The 16,772-nt window shown below is 61.0% G+C and overlaps 6 protein-coding genes across 6 annotated transcripts in view; 4 read left to right on the forward strand and 2 right to left on the reverse strand.

Annotated features, from left to right (window-relative positions):
* Nucleotides 1–331: 331 nt before the first annotated feature.
* Nucleotides 332–3,004, forward strand: ACA1_094510 (uncharacterized protein; the record flags this gene model as incomplete). The annotated part of the gene is made up of 7 exons (XM_004334836.1): nucleotides 332–400; nucleotides 1,122–1,462; nucleotides 1,694–1,838; nucleotides 1,996–2,205; nucleotides 2,381–2,513; nucleotides 2,585–2,683; nucleotides 2,712–3,004. Coding segments are annotated over 7 exons (1,290 nt in total), but the record flags the coding sequence as incomplete, so codon positions are not given.
* An 899-nt stretch (nucleotides 3,005–3,903) lies between these two features.
* ACA1_094520 (uncharacterized protein) lies at nucleotides 3,904–7,375 on the forward strand (the record flags this gene model as incomplete). The annotated part of the gene is made up of 10 exons (XM_004334837.1): nucleotides 3,904–4,106; nucleotides 4,191–4,341; nucleotides 4,410–4,542; nucleotides 4,635–4,681; nucleotides 4,778–5,649; nucleotides 5,677–5,735; nucleotides 5,937–6,062; nucleotides 6,088–6,535; nucleotides 6,629–6,703; nucleotides 6,823–7,375. The coding sequence occupies 10 exons, from the start codon at nucleotides 3,904–3,906 to the stop codon at nucleotides 7,373–7,375; spliced, it is 2,667 nt and encodes an 888-aa protein (XP_004334885.1).
* Nucleotides 7,376–9,453: 2,078 nt separating this feature from the next.
* ACA1_094530 (uncharacterized protein) lies at nucleotides 9,454–11,355 on the reverse strand (the record flags this gene model as incomplete). The annotated part of the gene is made up of 8 exons (XM_004334838.1): nucleotides 9,454–9,667; nucleotides 9,746–9,860; nucleotides 9,941–10,028; nucleotides 10,152–10,214; nucleotides 10,298–10,768; nucleotides 10,879–11,043; nucleotides 11,065–11,113; nucleotides 11,210–11,355. The coding sequence occupies 8 exons, from the start codon at nucleotides 11,353–11,355 to the stop codon at nucleotides 9,454–9,456; spliced, it is 1,311 nt and encodes a 436-aa protein (XP_004334886.1).
* A 93-nt stretch (nucleotides 11,356–11,448) lies between these two features.
* On the forward strand, nucleotides 11,449–12,205 carry ACA1_094540 (uncharacterized protein; the record flags this gene model as incomplete). Its single annotated transcript, XM_004334839.1, has 2 exons — nucleotides 11,449–12,009; nucleotides 12,128–12,205. The coding sequence occupies 2 exons, from the start codon at nucleotides 11,449–11,451 to the stop codon at nucleotides 12,203–12,205; spliced, it is 639 nt and encodes a 212-aa protein (XP_004334887.1).
* Nucleotides 12,206–12,593: 388 nt separating this feature from the next.
* On the forward strand, nucleotides 12,594–14,662 carry ACA1_094550 (uncharacterized protein; the record flags this gene model as incomplete). Its single annotated transcript, XM_004334840.1, has 5 exons — nucleotides 12,594–12,850; nucleotides 12,872–13,135; nucleotides 13,216–13,409; nucleotides 13,523–13,920; nucleotides 14,051–14,662. 5 exons carry the CDS (start codon nucleotides 12,594–12,596, stop codon nucleotides 14,660–14,662), a joined length of 1,725 nt encoding a protein of 574 aa, XP_004334888.1.
* A 103-nt stretch (nucleotides 14,663–14,765) lies between these two features.
* Nucleotides 14,766–16,772, reverse strand: part of ACA1_094560 (Pep3/Vps18/deep orange family protein) — a gene marked incomplete at both ends in the record, with an annotated part of 4,552 nt that continues 2,545 nt past the window's right edge. The window contains 4 exons of the mRNA XM_004334841.1: nucleotides 14,766–14,888; nucleotides 15,032–15,835; nucleotides 16,143–16,244; nucleotides 16,329–16,644. Coding sequence (XP_004334889.1) covers nucleotides 14,766–14,888; nucleotides 15,032–15,835; nucleotides 16,143–16,244; nucleotides 16,329–16,644 — 1,345 coding nt within the window. The remainder of the gene's footprint in view (nucleotides 14,889–15,031; nucleotides 15,836–16,142; nucleotides 16,245–16,328; nucleotides 16,645–16,772) is intronic.

The raw sequence follows: 16,772 nt of genomic DNA on the forward strand, positions 1-16,772 counted from the left end.
CACCCACCCACCCACACCCGTAGGGGTGGGGGAGAGCTCACGCCATTGCAATGGGTGTTGACTTCATTTCTATCCGTTCGGGGGGGGGTCGGTGTGTGTGTGTCGGGTCGGGCGTGGCGCGGGAGCAGAGAAGGAGCTAGAGGCCCTCCTTGCACAAGCGCGGGAAGACGGGTCGAAGGATGCAGATCATCGGCGGGCGCTGGTTCCCATCCTCCCGGCTTGGCCTCCCCTTAGCAGCGGCGGCCACCATGATGTGGTGGGTCCCTTCACCGCAGCCCAGTACGAGGAACTCCGCACCCAGTTGGCCCAGCACACGCAGCTCCTGGCCCAGGTGTGCGCCCTCGCCCTGTCCGGCCCGGCCCACCTCCGCCCGTTCGCTCAGCCCACGATCTCCCTGCTCGTACACACACCGCCACCAGCCACCACCATCCCCACGACTAACAACGCGCGTGCATTGTTGTTCGACCACGACCACGACCACCACGACCACCACGACGACCACGACCACCACGACCACCACGACGACCACGACGACCACAACCACCACAACCACCACGACCACCACGACCACCACAACCACCACGACCACCACGACCACCACGACCACCACGACCACCACGACTACCACACGACCACGACCACCACGACCACGACCACCACGACCACCACGACCACCACGACTACCACGACGACCACGACCACCACGACCACGACCACCACGACCACCACGACCACCACCACCACCACCACCACCACGACCACCAAAAATTTATGGTCGGCGGGTGCAGGTGCAGCTCCGTTGCCTGCGTGACCAGCGTGGCGGGTCGGGTCAACGAGCGCAGTCTTGGTCCCCCCAGGGGACAGCCGCCTCGCGAACCACCGCCCCTCCCCCCAGCCCTCCGCTCTCGCCACGCGCACGCGTACGCCCCACCCCCTCCCTCTTTAAGCGAAGGACACACACCGTGTGTGTGTGTATGTCCCCCACCCTCCTCTTCAAGATGCGGCGGCGTTGCACGTGCTCACGCGCGGGTGTGTGCTGTGTGTCGTGTGTATGCGGCGCCGTGCAGCAGGCGGGGGTACTCACGCGGCGCATGGCTATGCGACAGCGGGCCTGCGCGCAGACGGAGACCTCGGCCGACCGAGGAGAGGAGCCGAGGCTTCCTGCCCTGTTCGATCTTCCGGCCCTCCGCGTGTTGCCTCGGCTCGAAGCTGCGCTGGCCCAACTCGTGCCAGCTGCCACTCCGCCTCCTCCTTCTCCTGCCGGCGGAGATGCTGATGATGCTCCTCCGCCTCGTGTCGGCGGCGCCGGCCCGCCTCTTGCGGGCAGGGACGAGGGACTGTCTCTCGTGCACGCGCGAGTCCAGTCCCTCCTGGCGCCTACTCCGCCGCAGTTCGACCCGGCCTTGGCCCTCGCCTTCCCGCTCCACTCCTCCCGGCGCCTTTTCACCCCTGCCGAGGACAGGTGCGCACTCCCACCACACACAACCCCAACCCCCCAACCCCCCCGACCCCCAACCCCCCACTTTCACAATCTCTCGCCCGCCTCCCGCCCGCCCGTAGCGGCACGCCCGATGTCCGCTGGGCCGCTTCCTCTCTCCCTCACTCCCTCACTCCCTCACTCCCTCACTCCCTCCCTCTCCCTCTCTCACGTTCGCTGATGCTCAATGGGTGCGCGTGCGTGCGTGCGGTTCAGGCTGCTCGCGATTGGGCTTGAGCGGTTTGGGAGGCGGGGACTCGCGCAGGTGCACGAGCAATACCTGTCCACCAAGACCTTCAACCAGGTCCACAACCGCTACAAACACCTCACCCTCGCGTCCACCACCTGGAACCCCGTCAAGGTACCCACCCACCCACCGGCCCACCGGCCCGCTCAAGATCCCCCCCCCCGAGCATTGGCGGTTAGCCCGCTTGTCTCTGTGTATCTCCCTCTGTCGGTGGCCAATCAAACCTGACCCCCCAATCCCCGCGGCACGGCTTTCCCCACCCTCCGGGCAGGCGGTGCGGGCGGGCTGGCAGTGGGTCGAAGGTGCCCAGCTCAGCGGTGACGAGCAGCTGCTGGTGCGGGAGGGCATTGCCGCGTACGGCTACCAATGGGAGCAGATCTCGCGCCACCTCCTGCCACACCGCGCTCCCGCGCGCCTGCAGAAGCTCTGGACGGATCTCCACGCCTCACCCGATCCCTCCTCCCTGCTCTCGCCCTCACCAGTGCCCCTGCCCCCCGTACATGCCCCCCACCACCACCCACCCACCCACCCTACCACCACCACCGCGACAGCAGCAGCAGCAGCCACCGCCGCCGCCGCCGTCGACACGCACTCTCCCTCTCCCCGTGCCCTTCAACAACGAACTGCGTGTGTCGCGTTTGCGTGTTGCGTGGCAGTGTGGTCCTCTCTCGAGAGGGGACCAGGGCGCACCCACCTACATCGTGTACTGTCCCATGGGCCTGGTGCCCACCATTTCCATGGCCGGACATCTTCCGGCCATGGCCCCGTGCGGCGGCGACGACCCTCGTGGTGCACCGCCGCCGCCACCACCATCACCATCACCACCCGTTGCCGTTGTTCTTCCGTCGGTTCATCGGCAGCCTGCGACCTCGCGCCAGCTGCCCGCCCGTGGTGCGGTGATGGCGGCGGCGACATCGTCGCGGGCAAAGCGCCGGCGAGTGGAAGGCTCAGGAGCGGAGGTACCGTCAAGGCTGCCCTGCCCCGTAGCGATCGAGCAGCCGCCGCCGCAGCATTTCGACCAAGAGGAGCTCTCCGATTCTGATTCGGAAGAAGTGGACGACGAAGCCGAGGCTCCCCCCGCTCTCCCTGCGCTCCCGTCTTCGTCGCCCTCCTCCCAGACGAGTCTCGCCTCGCTGCTCCCCGCCGACGTACGTCGCCACCACCCGCCACCGCATTTTTTCTATTTTCTATTTTCTATTTTCTCCAATCCCTTCGTCCCGGTGCGTACAGATGTTCGAGACCGTATGCCTCTCGGACTCAGGCTCGGACTCGGAGGATGACTGGCCTGACTCCGATCCCGAGTCTCACTCTGCCTACGACCACTACGCTGCTGCTGGTAGTGGTGCTGGTGGTGCTGGTGGTGGTGCCTCGTCCCTCAGCCCCAGGGGGAGCGTTGATGTTATCGTTCAAGGTCCGCTTTCGCCCGATGTTCGCGTACGCCCGCCCGCCTTCATGCCCCTCACCCCGGGTACGAACCGTTATTGACGACAATCGAGAGGGGGTGGCGGTGGTTTGGGCTCTGAATGCCAGCCCTGGACGCGGGACGAGGACAAATGGCTTCTGGAGCGTATTCGAGCGGAGGCCACGGGTCCCCGTGGTGTCCCAGTCACACCGCAACAACAACAACACCGGCACCACCACCAACAAAGCGGCCACAGTGTCCCTCGCGAACTCGCCGTCCGCTCTCCTGCGGAGGTGGCACGCCGTCGCCACTATCTCCTCGCGCTCCTCGACCACGCCGCCTCGTAGAGGGCCAGGTACGCGCAACGCTGCCCGCGTGGCGTGCTTAAAATTCCGCTGCTAACCGCCAAAATTTTTTGGCGCGAAAAGTGTGCTTGGCGCCAAAATTTGTTCTCGTTTTTGGCGGTGTTGTGGACGGGTTTACTATCAGAGACCAAGGATGCAACAGGCCACGCGGGGAGATGGCCTCGATATCGCAGGCAAGGAGAACGCCCAGTCGACGAGCAACAAAAAGGAGCTCTCAAGAAGGGAGCAGCTAGAACTGTGGAAGCAGCAACGAAAATCCAACGACCCGACAAGCGCGAGGAGAGCGCACATTCCCGATGCGCGAAGTCTCTTACGAGCTGCCGATCAATCGAAGCCTCCCACCCGCGCCAGATCGGCACCGAAACCCGCGGTGCAGCACCAAGAACATGCGAGGACAGCCGCTCGAAAACCGATGCAAGAGATTCCCAAGACGGCCAAGGTGGCAGAAGGCGATCCAGAGAAGACGGCCTCAGCCGCAGCCCTCATAAATCATAAGAAAACGACGATCACTGCGCCGCACGGGCACGTGGCCTCGGACACCGCAGCCGTGACCCGCGTAGAACGGCTCAAGCAGTATCGTGAGGGCCAGCAACGCATCAAGGACCACGCCGCAAGGTATGCTCTCTCCAAACTCTGTCAAGTCCTAGATCGCTCCACCTTGTGCTCTACCCCACCAACATGTTGCTACTCTCTTTACAGAGTCGCCGGGCCGCCGAAGAAGCAGGCGAGCAGCAGAACCGCTCAGCCTCCGAGCAAGGCCCACAGGTCGACCAACTCAAGTGGACCAGCTACGGATCTCGAGCTCCAGCGCTTTCGCAGCAAGATAGAGAAAGCGATGCGATACTCTCAGGTACTACCCGCCTTATCGGCACAAAACGACTCTCTCCGACCAAGTCTCGATGTACCTTTGTCTCCCAGCTGGGCAAACAAGAGGAGGCGAGGGCGATCTTCAAGACTCTGCAAGGGCAGGAGCGGTTTAGTCGATTCCGTAGCACCAGCGAGTATTGGGTGGCTCTCGCTCGCTTCGAGGAGGAGTGTCAGAACTTTGCCGGTACGCACGCCATGCTGCCTTTTCAAACGCAATCTCCGCGCGTACTCACCACCACTCAAACCACCGCCCTTGAATCCTCTCCCCCGTTACAGAGGTGATTCGTTTGCTCGATACTGCTTCGCTGGCTTGCGCCAACAAGGTGGGCTCTCCCCCCCCCTCCCTCGCAATGTCCTCAGTCTATCAGTCTTGGCGCGGAGTAAACTTACTTGGTTGCCACTTCCACGCGGTGAGCCAGGTGGAGGACTCGTTCCACCTAGGCAACGCTCTTGCCGGCTTCTTAATCCGCGTAAACGACAATTCAACGAACGCTATGCGGCCCGCGCACGAGGAGGATCAAGCCGTAATGCTCCTCCCACAGACGCCCCGCACTCCCACGCAGCAGCTTCCCAGCTCTTCCTCTGTCTCGCCGTCCCCTTTCTTCTTCAACGAACTGGCTCCGGAGAGCGAAGAGTTCCTCTACGAATGCCTGCAGAAGGCGCGGCCGCTCGACCGATCCCAGCAGCAGCACGAGCCGAGGCCTTCCACAGCTGCCACCACCTGCAGCAGCGGGCTGTCCCCTTACCACAGGCTCCGGCAGGTGGTGGAGACCATTAGATCTTCGCCGCGCTCCGCACACCTTCCGAACAAGTCGCCAGGCCTGTCGCGGTCCATCCCGCGCTCCATCGTCCTGATGAGCCCCTACAGCTCAGCTGAGCCTCCCGCGACAACAACCCGGGCTGCGCTCAACTTGTCCCCGACCCCGGACGCCGACAGACCAGCTGCGGACCAGCTGCCCGAGGAGGGTCTTCCTCTACCTGCGTTTGGACCATCCGAGTCCGCTTCGCCGTCGCGACGAGATAATCATCAATCCCCTCCTCCTCCTCCTCCTCCTGGCCGCGACCTTGCTGCTGCTGCCTCTACGCCCCGGCTCTCGACGAGCGTTGTCCCAGCCTCCCCTTCACCGCCGGAGCTCTCCGAGTCCTTCCACCAACTCACTTCGTCCGGCCGCAACAAGAAGCAGCTCCTTCAGTCTCCTAGCGCACCCAAGCTGACGCTGACTACACGACTCGCGCTCGGCGAGGCGTTGCCTGATGACGACCACGTCGCCCTCGACGTCGAGTCTGGCCCGTGCGTGAGTCGTGCCTGTTCTTCCAGCGCGCGTGGCATTGAGTGGGAGAAAGAACTGCCAGCAGCCACCCCCATCACCATGGATGGTACGCACACGCCTCGCGTCTGATAGACACCACCCACCCACCACGACCACATCTGAAGCGATCTTCCCTCGTCGAGTCCTTCCGCTGAATTCACTCATTCATTGGTTGTTCGACTCAGCTCACTGCAGGGCGGTGGCGCCACCATCGTCAAGCGGGCGTGCCCTCTCTCCACACTTGACCAACCCCCAGAGGGTTCTGCAGCAGCCGCTCTCGCCCTCGACAGCCACGCGACAGACGGCCAAGAGGCGGCCGTCTTTGCCCAATGCGGCCGCGAAGACGTTCTCATCGCCTACGGTGTCCTCTTCTCAGCGAGCCGTGGCGGCGAGCGTATCGCGCTTCCCCCACCACACAGAGCGCCGGCTGGCGGCCAGCAGAGGAGATCATCTCATCCGGCTCGCTGTGCATAACCGATCCGAGCTGCGCTTCGCCACTCCGCAATCTCTTCGCCAGGCCTCCCCCCAGCGCGCGGGCATTTCTACTGCCACCACCGCGCCTGTGGAGGACGTCGACTCCAGCAGCGAGAGGACCTGCGGTACCGCGAGCAGTCGAGGCCACCGAGAGAGCGCCCATCAGCATCACGACGACGACGATGCGGGCACGGATCTACTACTGAGCGACTTCGCCACTCTCAGCCTGTCGTCTGCTGACGTCTCCCTCTCCAGCGAGAGCGAGTCCGCTCTCAATGGTGAGGGGGAGGAGGAGGGGGAGGAGGAATCCAAACACGACCGCGCCCCGCAGCTGCCAAGCGAAGGCCAAGTGTCCCTGACCCCCCTGTTCGTCGTCAAGCCCAGAAATACGAGGTACGCCACCCACCGCGCAAACAGTTACTTGGCCACGATGCAATACTAGTCCTTTACTTGTTGTGGCTAACCCTAAGGTTTGCTTTTCCGCAGGGCTTTTGTGCGGGCATCGGAGATCCAACCAACAACACCCGGATACGGCCGCTTCGACACCTACGCCCCAGTCAGGTATGAATTAACCCGTTCCTTTTATTGCTCTGCGTAACGCCCTGTTCTCTCAGTTTCTCTCTTTCAACCAGTACAACTCTCAAAAACAATTTGCATTTCTCATCTCCCTCAAAATGCAGACGTACGAGCTCGATGCGTAACGCCGAGCTAATGGATGTGACCGTCGCACTTTCTCCGATCGGCACGCCGAGCCGGTCGATTGTGGGCACCCCCGTCAGCACTCCGGGCATCAACCCGTTGACCCCCTTTCACGGAGCGGCCGAAAGTGTATCGGGCGAGCAGGCCGAGTCATCTAGCCGCCCGTGTCAAGAGGAGCAGAAGAACGGCGGACTCACGTTCACGCCCGTTCGGCGGAGCCTACGACTGAACAACAAATCTACAACGCCAATGGCCAAGATGAACACCCCGTTCCCGTTCGGCAGGGACCGCCACCTACGAAGTAACGAGGTCAGGACTGATGCCCACCCTGAGGGCGAGGGTGCCGCCACCATCACCGCTCCAGCTGGTCAGACTGCCGCCACACCTGCGGAGACGCGCCTTCGCGTTAATACCAAGGACACGACGCCAACCGCCAAGATGAACACCCCGTTCCCGTTCGCCAGGAGACGCTTTGCCAGCAACCAGCCCGCCGTGGTGCTGCTCGCCAACCCGCATCTTACCAGCAATCACTGAGACCCAGGCTGGTATTCTCTCTGTACAGCAAACAAAACGAATACACCCACCCGCAGCAAAGCGACGGAGTTTGACATTTGGCGCCAAAACTGGTCGCGGAGTTTGACTAGGTTTTTTTGGGCTGAGGCACCGCGCATGACACACGCACTCACCGCACACGCTCGCGCGTACCGTAGTTGCCGCCGCTGTGAGCAAAGGCGCAGCCGGGCAGAATTTTTGTAGGAGCGCTAATGGGCGGAGTTTGGACTTAAATTTTTTTGCGGCCGTCACCACTCGAGCAAGATGACAGGCTTTCTCGCTTGCACAGTAAGCTCATGAGCTCGCAATAGCGTCAAAATGCGCCGCAGAGAACGGGCTTCAACATGTGATAGGATTCAGCCCTCTAGGATGCCTCATTGGGCCGTACGAGCTGGACGTTCCCAATCACTTTGCGAATTATTATGTCATACAACCTAGAATTCCCTTCCGAAAACCAAGCGCATCAGTTTTCTCGCTTCCCTTGACACCTGCCAGCCTACGGGGATGCAACGAAAACGCGTAACACTCGTTAAACGCGTTTAACTAGTTTAACTAGTAAAACACTGATTAAACTCGTTTAACGACCTGCCCACTCGTTGAACGTGTGGGCCACTCGTGAAACGAGTGGAGAATGTGTGAAACGAGTAGAGAACGCGTGAAACGAGTAAAAACCGTTGCCTCGTAGGTAGGAGATGATGACGAGTAGGCATAGCACACGATTAAGATGACGATCAGACCAGCTGAGGTCAAACGAAGGAAAATTGTTCTGACTATCGGAGTTTAGACCTCTCAACTATTTCCGTATTTTCCAATCATCGGTGGAATACCTGCAAGGACCTACGCTTCCTTTGTTCTTATTAATCCTCTTTAATACACTACATCTTCTCGCGTTGCTCGTCGCCTCCTGTTATATCCGACACTGACCTGACAGTCTCAGCAGCTGGGCGCTCCCCTTGCCTCTTTCTTTGCCCACAATAAAATCCGATCTTTCACCAAATCGTTAGAGGTCTGCTCCAGAGCCGAAAAATGATTGTTCGATCGTTCTCGGCGCGTGGCTCGCGCGTATGTTACAGCTAGGTTTATTCAAGATCGGCGACAACTCGTATTTCAGCCATTTCAAACTGTTTTTTGCACTGCACGGCCACGAAGAAAATTGCCCTATAGAAGCTGGGGGGATGAGTCGCCGGTCGCGATGTCCGCGGATGATTGCGATGTCCGCGGATAATCGCGACCTCCGCGGACATCCCGGACAGCCGGGATAATCGCGATCTCCCGCGGACTGCCTACTTATCCGCGGGAGGTCGCGATGTCCGCGGGAGATCGCGATGTCCGCGAAAACAAGCCATCCCCTGGAGAACTCGTAGAATCGCGATTATAGTGTTGTCCTTCGCTTGTCGTCCCTGCGTAGCCCACGCCTACCCGTAGCATACGCGCGACTGACGCGCGACCCACGCGTGGTCAACACCTTGACCGCTAAGCACTTTGTAGTTATGCGAAGAGCGCGCTGTAGAGCCCTGAGTCAGGCGCCATCTTGTAGCCCATGGTCTAATTGATATGGATATCTATTTTCAGGCCTCTAGCTATCCATGCAAGCGAGAAAACTAATCCGCTTTGTTTTCAGAAGTGATTTTACACGATTCGAGGTCAGGCGAACAGCGTGCCGCAGAGCCCTGAGACGTGCGTCATCTTGTAGCCCGTGGTCTAATTGGTCTGGATATCATCTTGCAAGCAGCAAGCTATCGAGGCAAGCGAGAAACCGAGTGATCTTGTTAGCTTGGCGTTGGAACAATGGGACAATGGCAGCGAAACGGGGATGTTCCAGCGGCCCAATGAGGCATCCTGGAGGGCTGAGTCCTATCACATCTTGAAGCCCATGCTATGCGGCGCATTTTGAACGAAACGCGAGGCCAGGAGCTTACCGTGCAAGCGAGAAAAGTGCACTTTTCACGCTTGAGTGGTGTCAGCAGAGCAAAAAGTTCTGAGTCAAAACTCCGCACTCTCCCGCTTCGAAAAAATTTTAAGTCAAAACTCCGGGACGTTAACGGTGGCGGTTGCGGCCCTTATTTCTTTTGCCCAAAATAAATCACTCCCTGAGGGCATTCCAGAGCAGAGGAGAGAGATTGGTGGGCTCGCAACCAGATGGGTATGCAACTTTGGGCATGCACAACCTTGTCGTGGTCTGTGGCACCTGCAGCCATTGAGATACGCCCCACCTCCACATTGATGTGCGCCAGCAACACCTGCACCATCTCCTCTCTGCTGATGGCTTGGCTTCTGTTGGTGTTGCGCGGGTTAACTAAAAAGTGATGACCGCGCATGAAGTGGGACTGGGCAGTACCGATAATGGCACACTTGTGCGTGAACAAGTGCTGATGCAATGTGGCATTCACCTGCCACCAGGTGCTGCGGTCTGCCCTCTGGTTCAACTGCCAGCTGGCCCAGTGTCCACAACCCCACCTGCTCAGTCCTTCGCAGGCACACATGACAAGCGGTTGTTTAGCAGGCACGCACCCAGAATGAGCATGTTTAGCGGCCGGGTGGGTGTACTGGGATGGCGCCAAGCCGCGGAGGAAAGCACGGGCTCTCGCTGAAATGCGGTGGCCACGAGCATCATGCAAGTGACCCAGGTTCTGCCCTACAAAGCCTGCCAAGCCTGCAAACAGCGCCTTGTGCGGCGGACCATGTGCGTCAGAGATCTATCTAGCAATCTATCTATCTATCTATTAAAAAGTAACTCGAATGCTCAGAGGCAGAGTACCGTAAGTGATCGTGCGTGCCCAGTCTCAAGGCGAAGGTCGTCAGCGTATAGGGTTTCAAGCAACTGTGCGCACATACATACATTACATGCACCCGCTCATGAGCCATGGAGGGGGGGGGGGCTCCAGGGATGGAGGGAGAGCCAACCTGAAGGTGGGTCGCGGTGAAGCGAGAAAGGCGATGGAGCGGTGAATAGGCGCGAAGGACGTCGTTGTCGCGGAGGCGCATGGCGGGGTCCGCGTATGCCCACAGCCGCCCATAGGCTCGCGCCTCCGCGTCAGTCTGACCCTCCTCCTGCTCCTGCTCCTGCTGCTTCTCGTCTTCCTCAGCTTCCTCCGCCGGTTTCTGATCTCCTCCGAGAGTGCTGTTCGGTGGGTGGTGAAGCGCACGGGGTCCGAGTGGCAACTCCGGTGGTGGTGGTGGTGGTGGTGGAGTACGAGGATGGTGGCGATCGGTGGCGATGCAGTGCCGTTTCGGGTAGCCCCCTGCAACGGCGGTTGTGGATGGGGAGGACTTTCGCTTGAGAGCAAGGGAGCGCCTGACGCCGGCCCGTACCTCGAGAAGCGCCACCAGGGTACGCGCGTGAGCCCCCTCTCCGATGGCCCGCTGCGCCGCCCTCTGTATGCCGCGTGCGTGATTTCGCGTCAAAAAGAGAACATGTGAGGCCCTCGTGGCCAAGTGGTATGGCGCGTGCTGTGCTGGAGAGAGAGAGAGAGATGGGGATGTACGGTGCGCGTGGGAGTGATGGGCCACAGAGGCACAGGGTCGAGCCCGTGACGGGCACGGGCGGTCGGTGCGAGGATATTGGGATACCCGCACTTGCCGCACCACGCCCAACCCTCCTCGCCGCGTTCGTTGCATGCGTCGTCGTTGCTGCCCTCTTCGCCTTCCTTCTGGGGCGGCGGGGCGCGTACCAGCGCACCGCAGCTCTCACACGGTAGGACCCAACCGCCACAGACCCCACTATTGATGCAGTGCGTGTGGGATGGGTGAGTAGGATTACGCCCATGTACGGGCGTGAGGTGAGGAGGGAGGAAAGGGGGGGGGTGATTATCAAACCATGCGAGGAAGTAGCCCACGCCAGCCTCGCCTTGCGCAGCCTGCAGGGACAGGGAAGGTGTCTCTCGTAGAGGGGTTGTCATCCCCGCCCTCTCGGGGCAGTCCACCCATGCACACACCATTCTCCGCCATCTGATTCCCTCCATCAGCAGACGTGCATGCTGGCATTAGTGTCGACGAGAAAACAAATGGCGGAGAAAAAGCCATTTTACTGCGATCGTGATTTTTTAAAATCAAAAATGATGATGCAGATGCTGCGGCGTAATGTGCGAGGGGGTATGTCACCGACCTGGGCTGCTGCATCGAGAGGGCTCCACGTGCATGCAAGCACTCCTCTCCTGGCTCGGCGACGCGAGTACGATGAGGAGGCGCTCCGCGAAGCAGCTGCCGCCCTCTCCGTAGAGGGGCTCGCCAGCAACGAGGAAGAGTTGAGGTTGGCAAGGGCCGCCGTAGGCGCGCACGATGATGCATCGGAGGAGACAAATGGCCACGGTGTCGCAGCGAGGCGGCAGCGCGAGACCGGAGCAGGTCCGGTGGTGGAGGAAGGCGAGGAAGTAGGCCACCTCAAGTGGCTGGCAGGAGAAGAGTTTGTGCTGCGCGAGATCCAACCAGGCCAACTGGCCTACGTTCGGATTCTTAAACCAGGCATTACGCCCCTCATGGCGTTCGGACAAAAGCGTGGCAACAAGAGGAAGCGCTTTGCCTACAAGGGGCACGTCAGCCCCTACTTCCGCCTCTCGCCCAAGTCTCCCCTTTGGAAACTCGTAATTGCCGAAAAGGACCTCATCGAGGAAGGCCGCGTACGCCATCTCTCAAATCATCTTACGAATTGGTTTTTATTTTTTTAAAAAAATCACTGACCACAGCACCGCCTCTTTGTGTGTGTGTGTGTGTTGTATCTATGTGGTCTCTACGCAGCGCGCGCGTTTGGAGTATGAGCGGACGATGTGGCCCAAGTCGAAGAAGAAGCCGCAGAACTGGGGCGAAAATGTGTAGCGGAAACGCCTTTTCTTCATTTTCTTGCGAGAAGGAGAAGGATTTTTTTCGGCTTGAACGTTAGGAATTTAATGGTTTTGGCGCGAAAGAAAAGGCGCCAAAAAAGCAAGAAGATCACCAACATCCAACCGCAGGAGCCGTGTTCGGCAACAGCACCACATCTTCTTCACCCATGGCCACAAGTCTTGCCCAAAACTCGGCGGTATGCACTCTTCCACTTGTTGCACCTTGCCGGGGCAAGCCACTAATTTTGATATTCATGTATCTCCAGTTAAACGAGGGCAAAGAGAATGCTGAGCCCAATCTGCAGCAACATTCGCCTTCGCAAGCTTCTTCTTCTTCCAAAGCGCGAATGATTTCTGCCCGGCTCGCAGAGTGGAAGAAAAGGATGGGTGTGGAGCCTACTTCGGAACCGAACCCGTCGCCTTCATCCTCTGCGCGGACACCTCGCCGGGAGAATGGTGAAGACGAGCTACAGGGAGCAACGGACTTGGTGAAGGAGACTCATCCACCACATAGCACCGCCGCAAATGCTCCCGGGCAGCAGCCAGCGGGCGAACAGGAGGACCCAGCGAACGAGGCATCGGACGCCTCACTTCTCGTATTCGACTTTGGCGCGCCTTCCAAACCCACCGCACGGCCCGGGTTCGTTCCCGGCGCACACAGCCGGCGCCTCCTCGCTGCCCGTGCTCAGAAAAAGCAGGACGAAGCCGCTCGCGTCGCTGCGGCCCAGCCCTCGGCATCGAGTACTCCTCTTACTCCTACTCCTACTCCTACTCCTACTAGCACGGTGGACCTCCCCTCCACGCACGCCCTCTCGGACGATGGTGTCAGCAGCAGCGGCACTGGAAGCGACAAAGAGAGCAGCTCCTTCCGGACCCAGCCTCTTCATCCTACTCCCATCGAGACGCACCCCAAGCAGCTCTTAAGGTGACCCCCTTCCTCCCCCCCCCCGCTGGCGGGCTCTCACCTCAACGATTTCTTTTTCTGTCCACCCATTCACTGCGTAGTGCGGAGGAAGACTCGACTCTGGAGCCTAAGGCGCCCGCACCCGCTGCAACCATCGCTGTCGAGCACAACACCGACCGCCCGATCGATAATGCGGGCGCCTTTGTGCCCTCGGCCGTCCACGTTTCTAGCCCGCCGAGTTCTGAGCCGGAGGAGCGCGGGCTTTTGACATCGGGCCACGTGGCGTCCGCATTTGGTATGATCACCATCAGACAGCTCGCCACTGCATCGTGTAGCTTATCGTGTGTTGTTTGTACCACTACTTGTATTCCACGCCTCGTTTCGCTCGGTTTGCCCTACACACACCAGACATGCACGGCGGAGCCCTTGTTGCGGCGAGTGTCCATGATACGCATCCCCTGCCAACCCTCGGAGATGTGGTGGATGACGCATTCGACCTGGACCTCTCCATGTGCGAGGACACTCTGCCTGCAGCGCCGTCGCCCGAAGAGAATCGCCAGGCCAGCATGGTGGCGCCACCATCTCCTCGGGAGGGCACGGAGAGCCGGGGCGGCGAAGCAGCAGCTCCCCTCCTCCTCCAAGCACAGCAGGCCAGGGAATGGGAACTACGCTACCGTGAGGAGCACACGAAGCTGGAGTCAGTGCAAGCGCTCTTGCGCGAATACGAAAGGGATCTCGAGCTCGTGCTGCGCCAGCACGAGCAGTTTGAGCACGAGCAGCGACTCCGCCTCCAAGGCGAGATGGAGGTAGGGCGCCCCTTCTCGTCTCTGCATTCTTCGCCTCAGCTCATTCCGCTGTGTGTGTGTGTGTGTTGTGTGGTGGCGGCGGCGGCTGGCGGTGGTGGCTGGTGGTATGGCCGGTCGCGCGGTTACTCAGCTGGGCGAGTTGAAGGCGGAGCTGGAGGGCATCACCGATTCGTTTGCGGACATCAAGCGGCGGTACGACGAAGCCAAGAACCTCAACGAAAGCTTGCGAAAGAACGAAGGCACGCTGGTGGAGGCTCTGCACAAAGCCGAGGAAGCTCGCGATGAGGCCGAGGCCCGCTTCGAGGCCCTGCGCGCGCACGCCGAGGAGAAGCTCGCCATCGCGGCGTCGGAAGTACAGAAGGTCTCCGAGGCGAGCCTGCAGGCTGAGTCGTCCCGACAGGCGTTGGACGCCGCTCTCGAGGAACAGAGCAAGCTCGCTGCGTTCTGGCAGGCGCGCGCCCTCATCGCCGAAGCTAAGCTGCCCGGGCTCACCCAGGCCATCGCCTCCAAGGAGCGGGAGAACCAGGAGCTGCTCGCCATCTGCGACCAGCTCGTCGCCTCCCTCCAGCCCCTCGGAGGAGAGGGTGGCAGCAGCAGCGGCGGCGGTGCCACCGCAGTGGTGGCGGCACCTCCCCCCCACAGCAGCTTCGAAGCCTCTCCCCACCACCCGACGCCCACCCCTGCAGGGGGAGGAAGGTCCGAGGATGACCCTAGCCCGTCATCGTCGTCTCTTCTCGCCTGAGAGGCAGGCTCAAGCACATTTGTAATTCAAGCAAAAGAAAATAAATAAATAAATAAATAAATAAAAAGCCACTCTGCTGCAGTTTACTCACCACTCCCTCGCATCAGATGAACCAGCTCTTCACCAGGTCCTGGTCGCGCACGTCGATGAAGGGCCGCGTGATCGAGTCGATGGTCAGCTTGCCGCAGGTGATGCACTGCGACGCCACGAGGTCGTCCAGCTCGTTCTGATCAACACCACGACCACAGCAACCACCAGCCACCACCACCACCACCACCCAGCAGCAGCAGCAGCGGAAGAAGAGGCATCAGCCCGCCGGATCGGGGTGAGCGGGGTGGGAGGGGGTGGTGGTGTTAAAGAGGCGTGAACCTTGAGCTGTTCGGTCTGGATGGGGGCGAGGAGGTCGATGTCGGCCTTGGCTGCGGTGGCGGTGGCGGGGGCGTCGCCGGCGGGGGCGGGGACGGAGGACTTGGGGCGCGGCGCGGGGGCGCGTGAGTGTTCGGCGACGAGGAGCTGTAGTTCGCGGAGGCGGAGGCGCTGGGCGTCGGTGAGGTGGCGGGTCATCTCGCGGGCCAGGCAGTCGGCGTGGAAGGTGTGCTGGCACGGGAAGAGGTAGAACTGGCGGGAGAGCACCGGGTAGGCGCACAGGTCGCACTTCTGGTTGCCGGCGACGAAGCCGCACTTGGAGCGCAGCTGCTTGATGTCGAGGCGGATGAGGTCGGCACTGTGGGTGGCGTCGTCCATCTCGTGCTTGAGGTCCTCGATGTGCCGGTTGTACTCCTCGAGCGAACCGCAGATCTCCTCCTTGAAGTCGTCGATCAGCACAAAGTCCGGGAAGAAGGGCAGGATGTCCTCGATCTTGAGCAGCTCGCAGTCCTTGAGGAAGGCCATGGCCTTCTTGATGTCCTGGTCCTCCTCCACCACGTGCCGCGCGATCCGCAGCCACAGCTTCTTGCGCACCTCGTCGTCCTGCGGCCGGTTCGCGTGCGCCTTGGCCAGGTTCACGTCCAGCCGGATGGCCAGGTCCACCGCCTCCTCGTGCAGCCCCATCGCCGAGTAGATGTCCACGCACGCGCGCCTCTTCTCGTGCCGCAGCGCCAGCCGCAGCGCGTACCGCAGATCGAACACCGCCTCCTCCCGCTGCAGGAACCCCAGCAGCGCCTCCTCGCTCCCCTGTCGTCGTCGTCGTCAATAATGATTGTTGATGATTGATGATTGATGATTACGATTATGGGGATGCTGATGATGCCGTTGTCATGATAAAAGAGACACCATTATTTTATCACTCCAGACGCGGATTGCAATCAATCGATTTGCCAACCAGCCACCAGGCGTCACCAGCCACCAGCCACCACCAGTCTCCACAAATTGATTGCCCCACCACCAGCCGCCACCAGCCGCCACCAGCCACCACCAGCCACCACCACCACCACGACCAGCAGCAGCCACGGCCTGGAGCACAGCGCTGTTGAAGGGGTACCTGCTGGGCGTACAGGGAGAGGAGGTAGTTGTGGATAGCCGGGTCCTGGTTGTTGCCCTTCTGGATGCAGTGCTCCAGGTACCGGATGGACTCGTTGGAACCCTGCACCCGCCGCCGCCGCCGCCGCCGCCGCCGCATCGCACCGTTCACACGCAGATACGCATGCACGCACGTAAGAGGGAGAACAGTCTGCTCGCAAGAAGTGGGGAATGTGGGGAATGTGGGGGGCAATGTGGTGGGGGTGGGGGTGCGTGCCTGGGCGGGAGAGGGCTGGTAGCGCATGAGGGCGGGGAGGAGCTTGCGGGGCTGGAGGGGCGTGCGGGAGCTGATCCAGGCGTCGACGGTGGGGCGCGGCACGTGGGCCATGAGGGTGGGGGAGAACTGGTAGTAGAGCTCCCCGGAATTGGCGCGCGCCAGCACCTCCAGCGCGTTGGCCCACTCGCCCCCGCGCACCAGGTCCCGCAGCACGCGTGCATCGTCCCCCACCGCCGCCGCAAAGTACCTGGGGGCGGACCGGCGGAACCGCACCGAGCGAGCAGGGAGAGGACCGGATGAGCCAAGCCGGCGGGCAAGATTCGATGTGCGGCCATATGGCGGTGGTGGAATGGCGGTGGTGGAATGGCGGTGGTA

Source organism: Acanthamoeba castellanii, assembly GCF_000313135.1.
Source record: "Acanthamoeba castellanii str. Neff unplaced genomic scaffold scf7180000084645, whole genome shotgun sequence".
Taxonomy (NCBI): domain Eukaryota; phylum Discosea; order Longamoebia; family Acanthamoebidae; genus Acanthamoeba; species Acanthamoeba castellanii.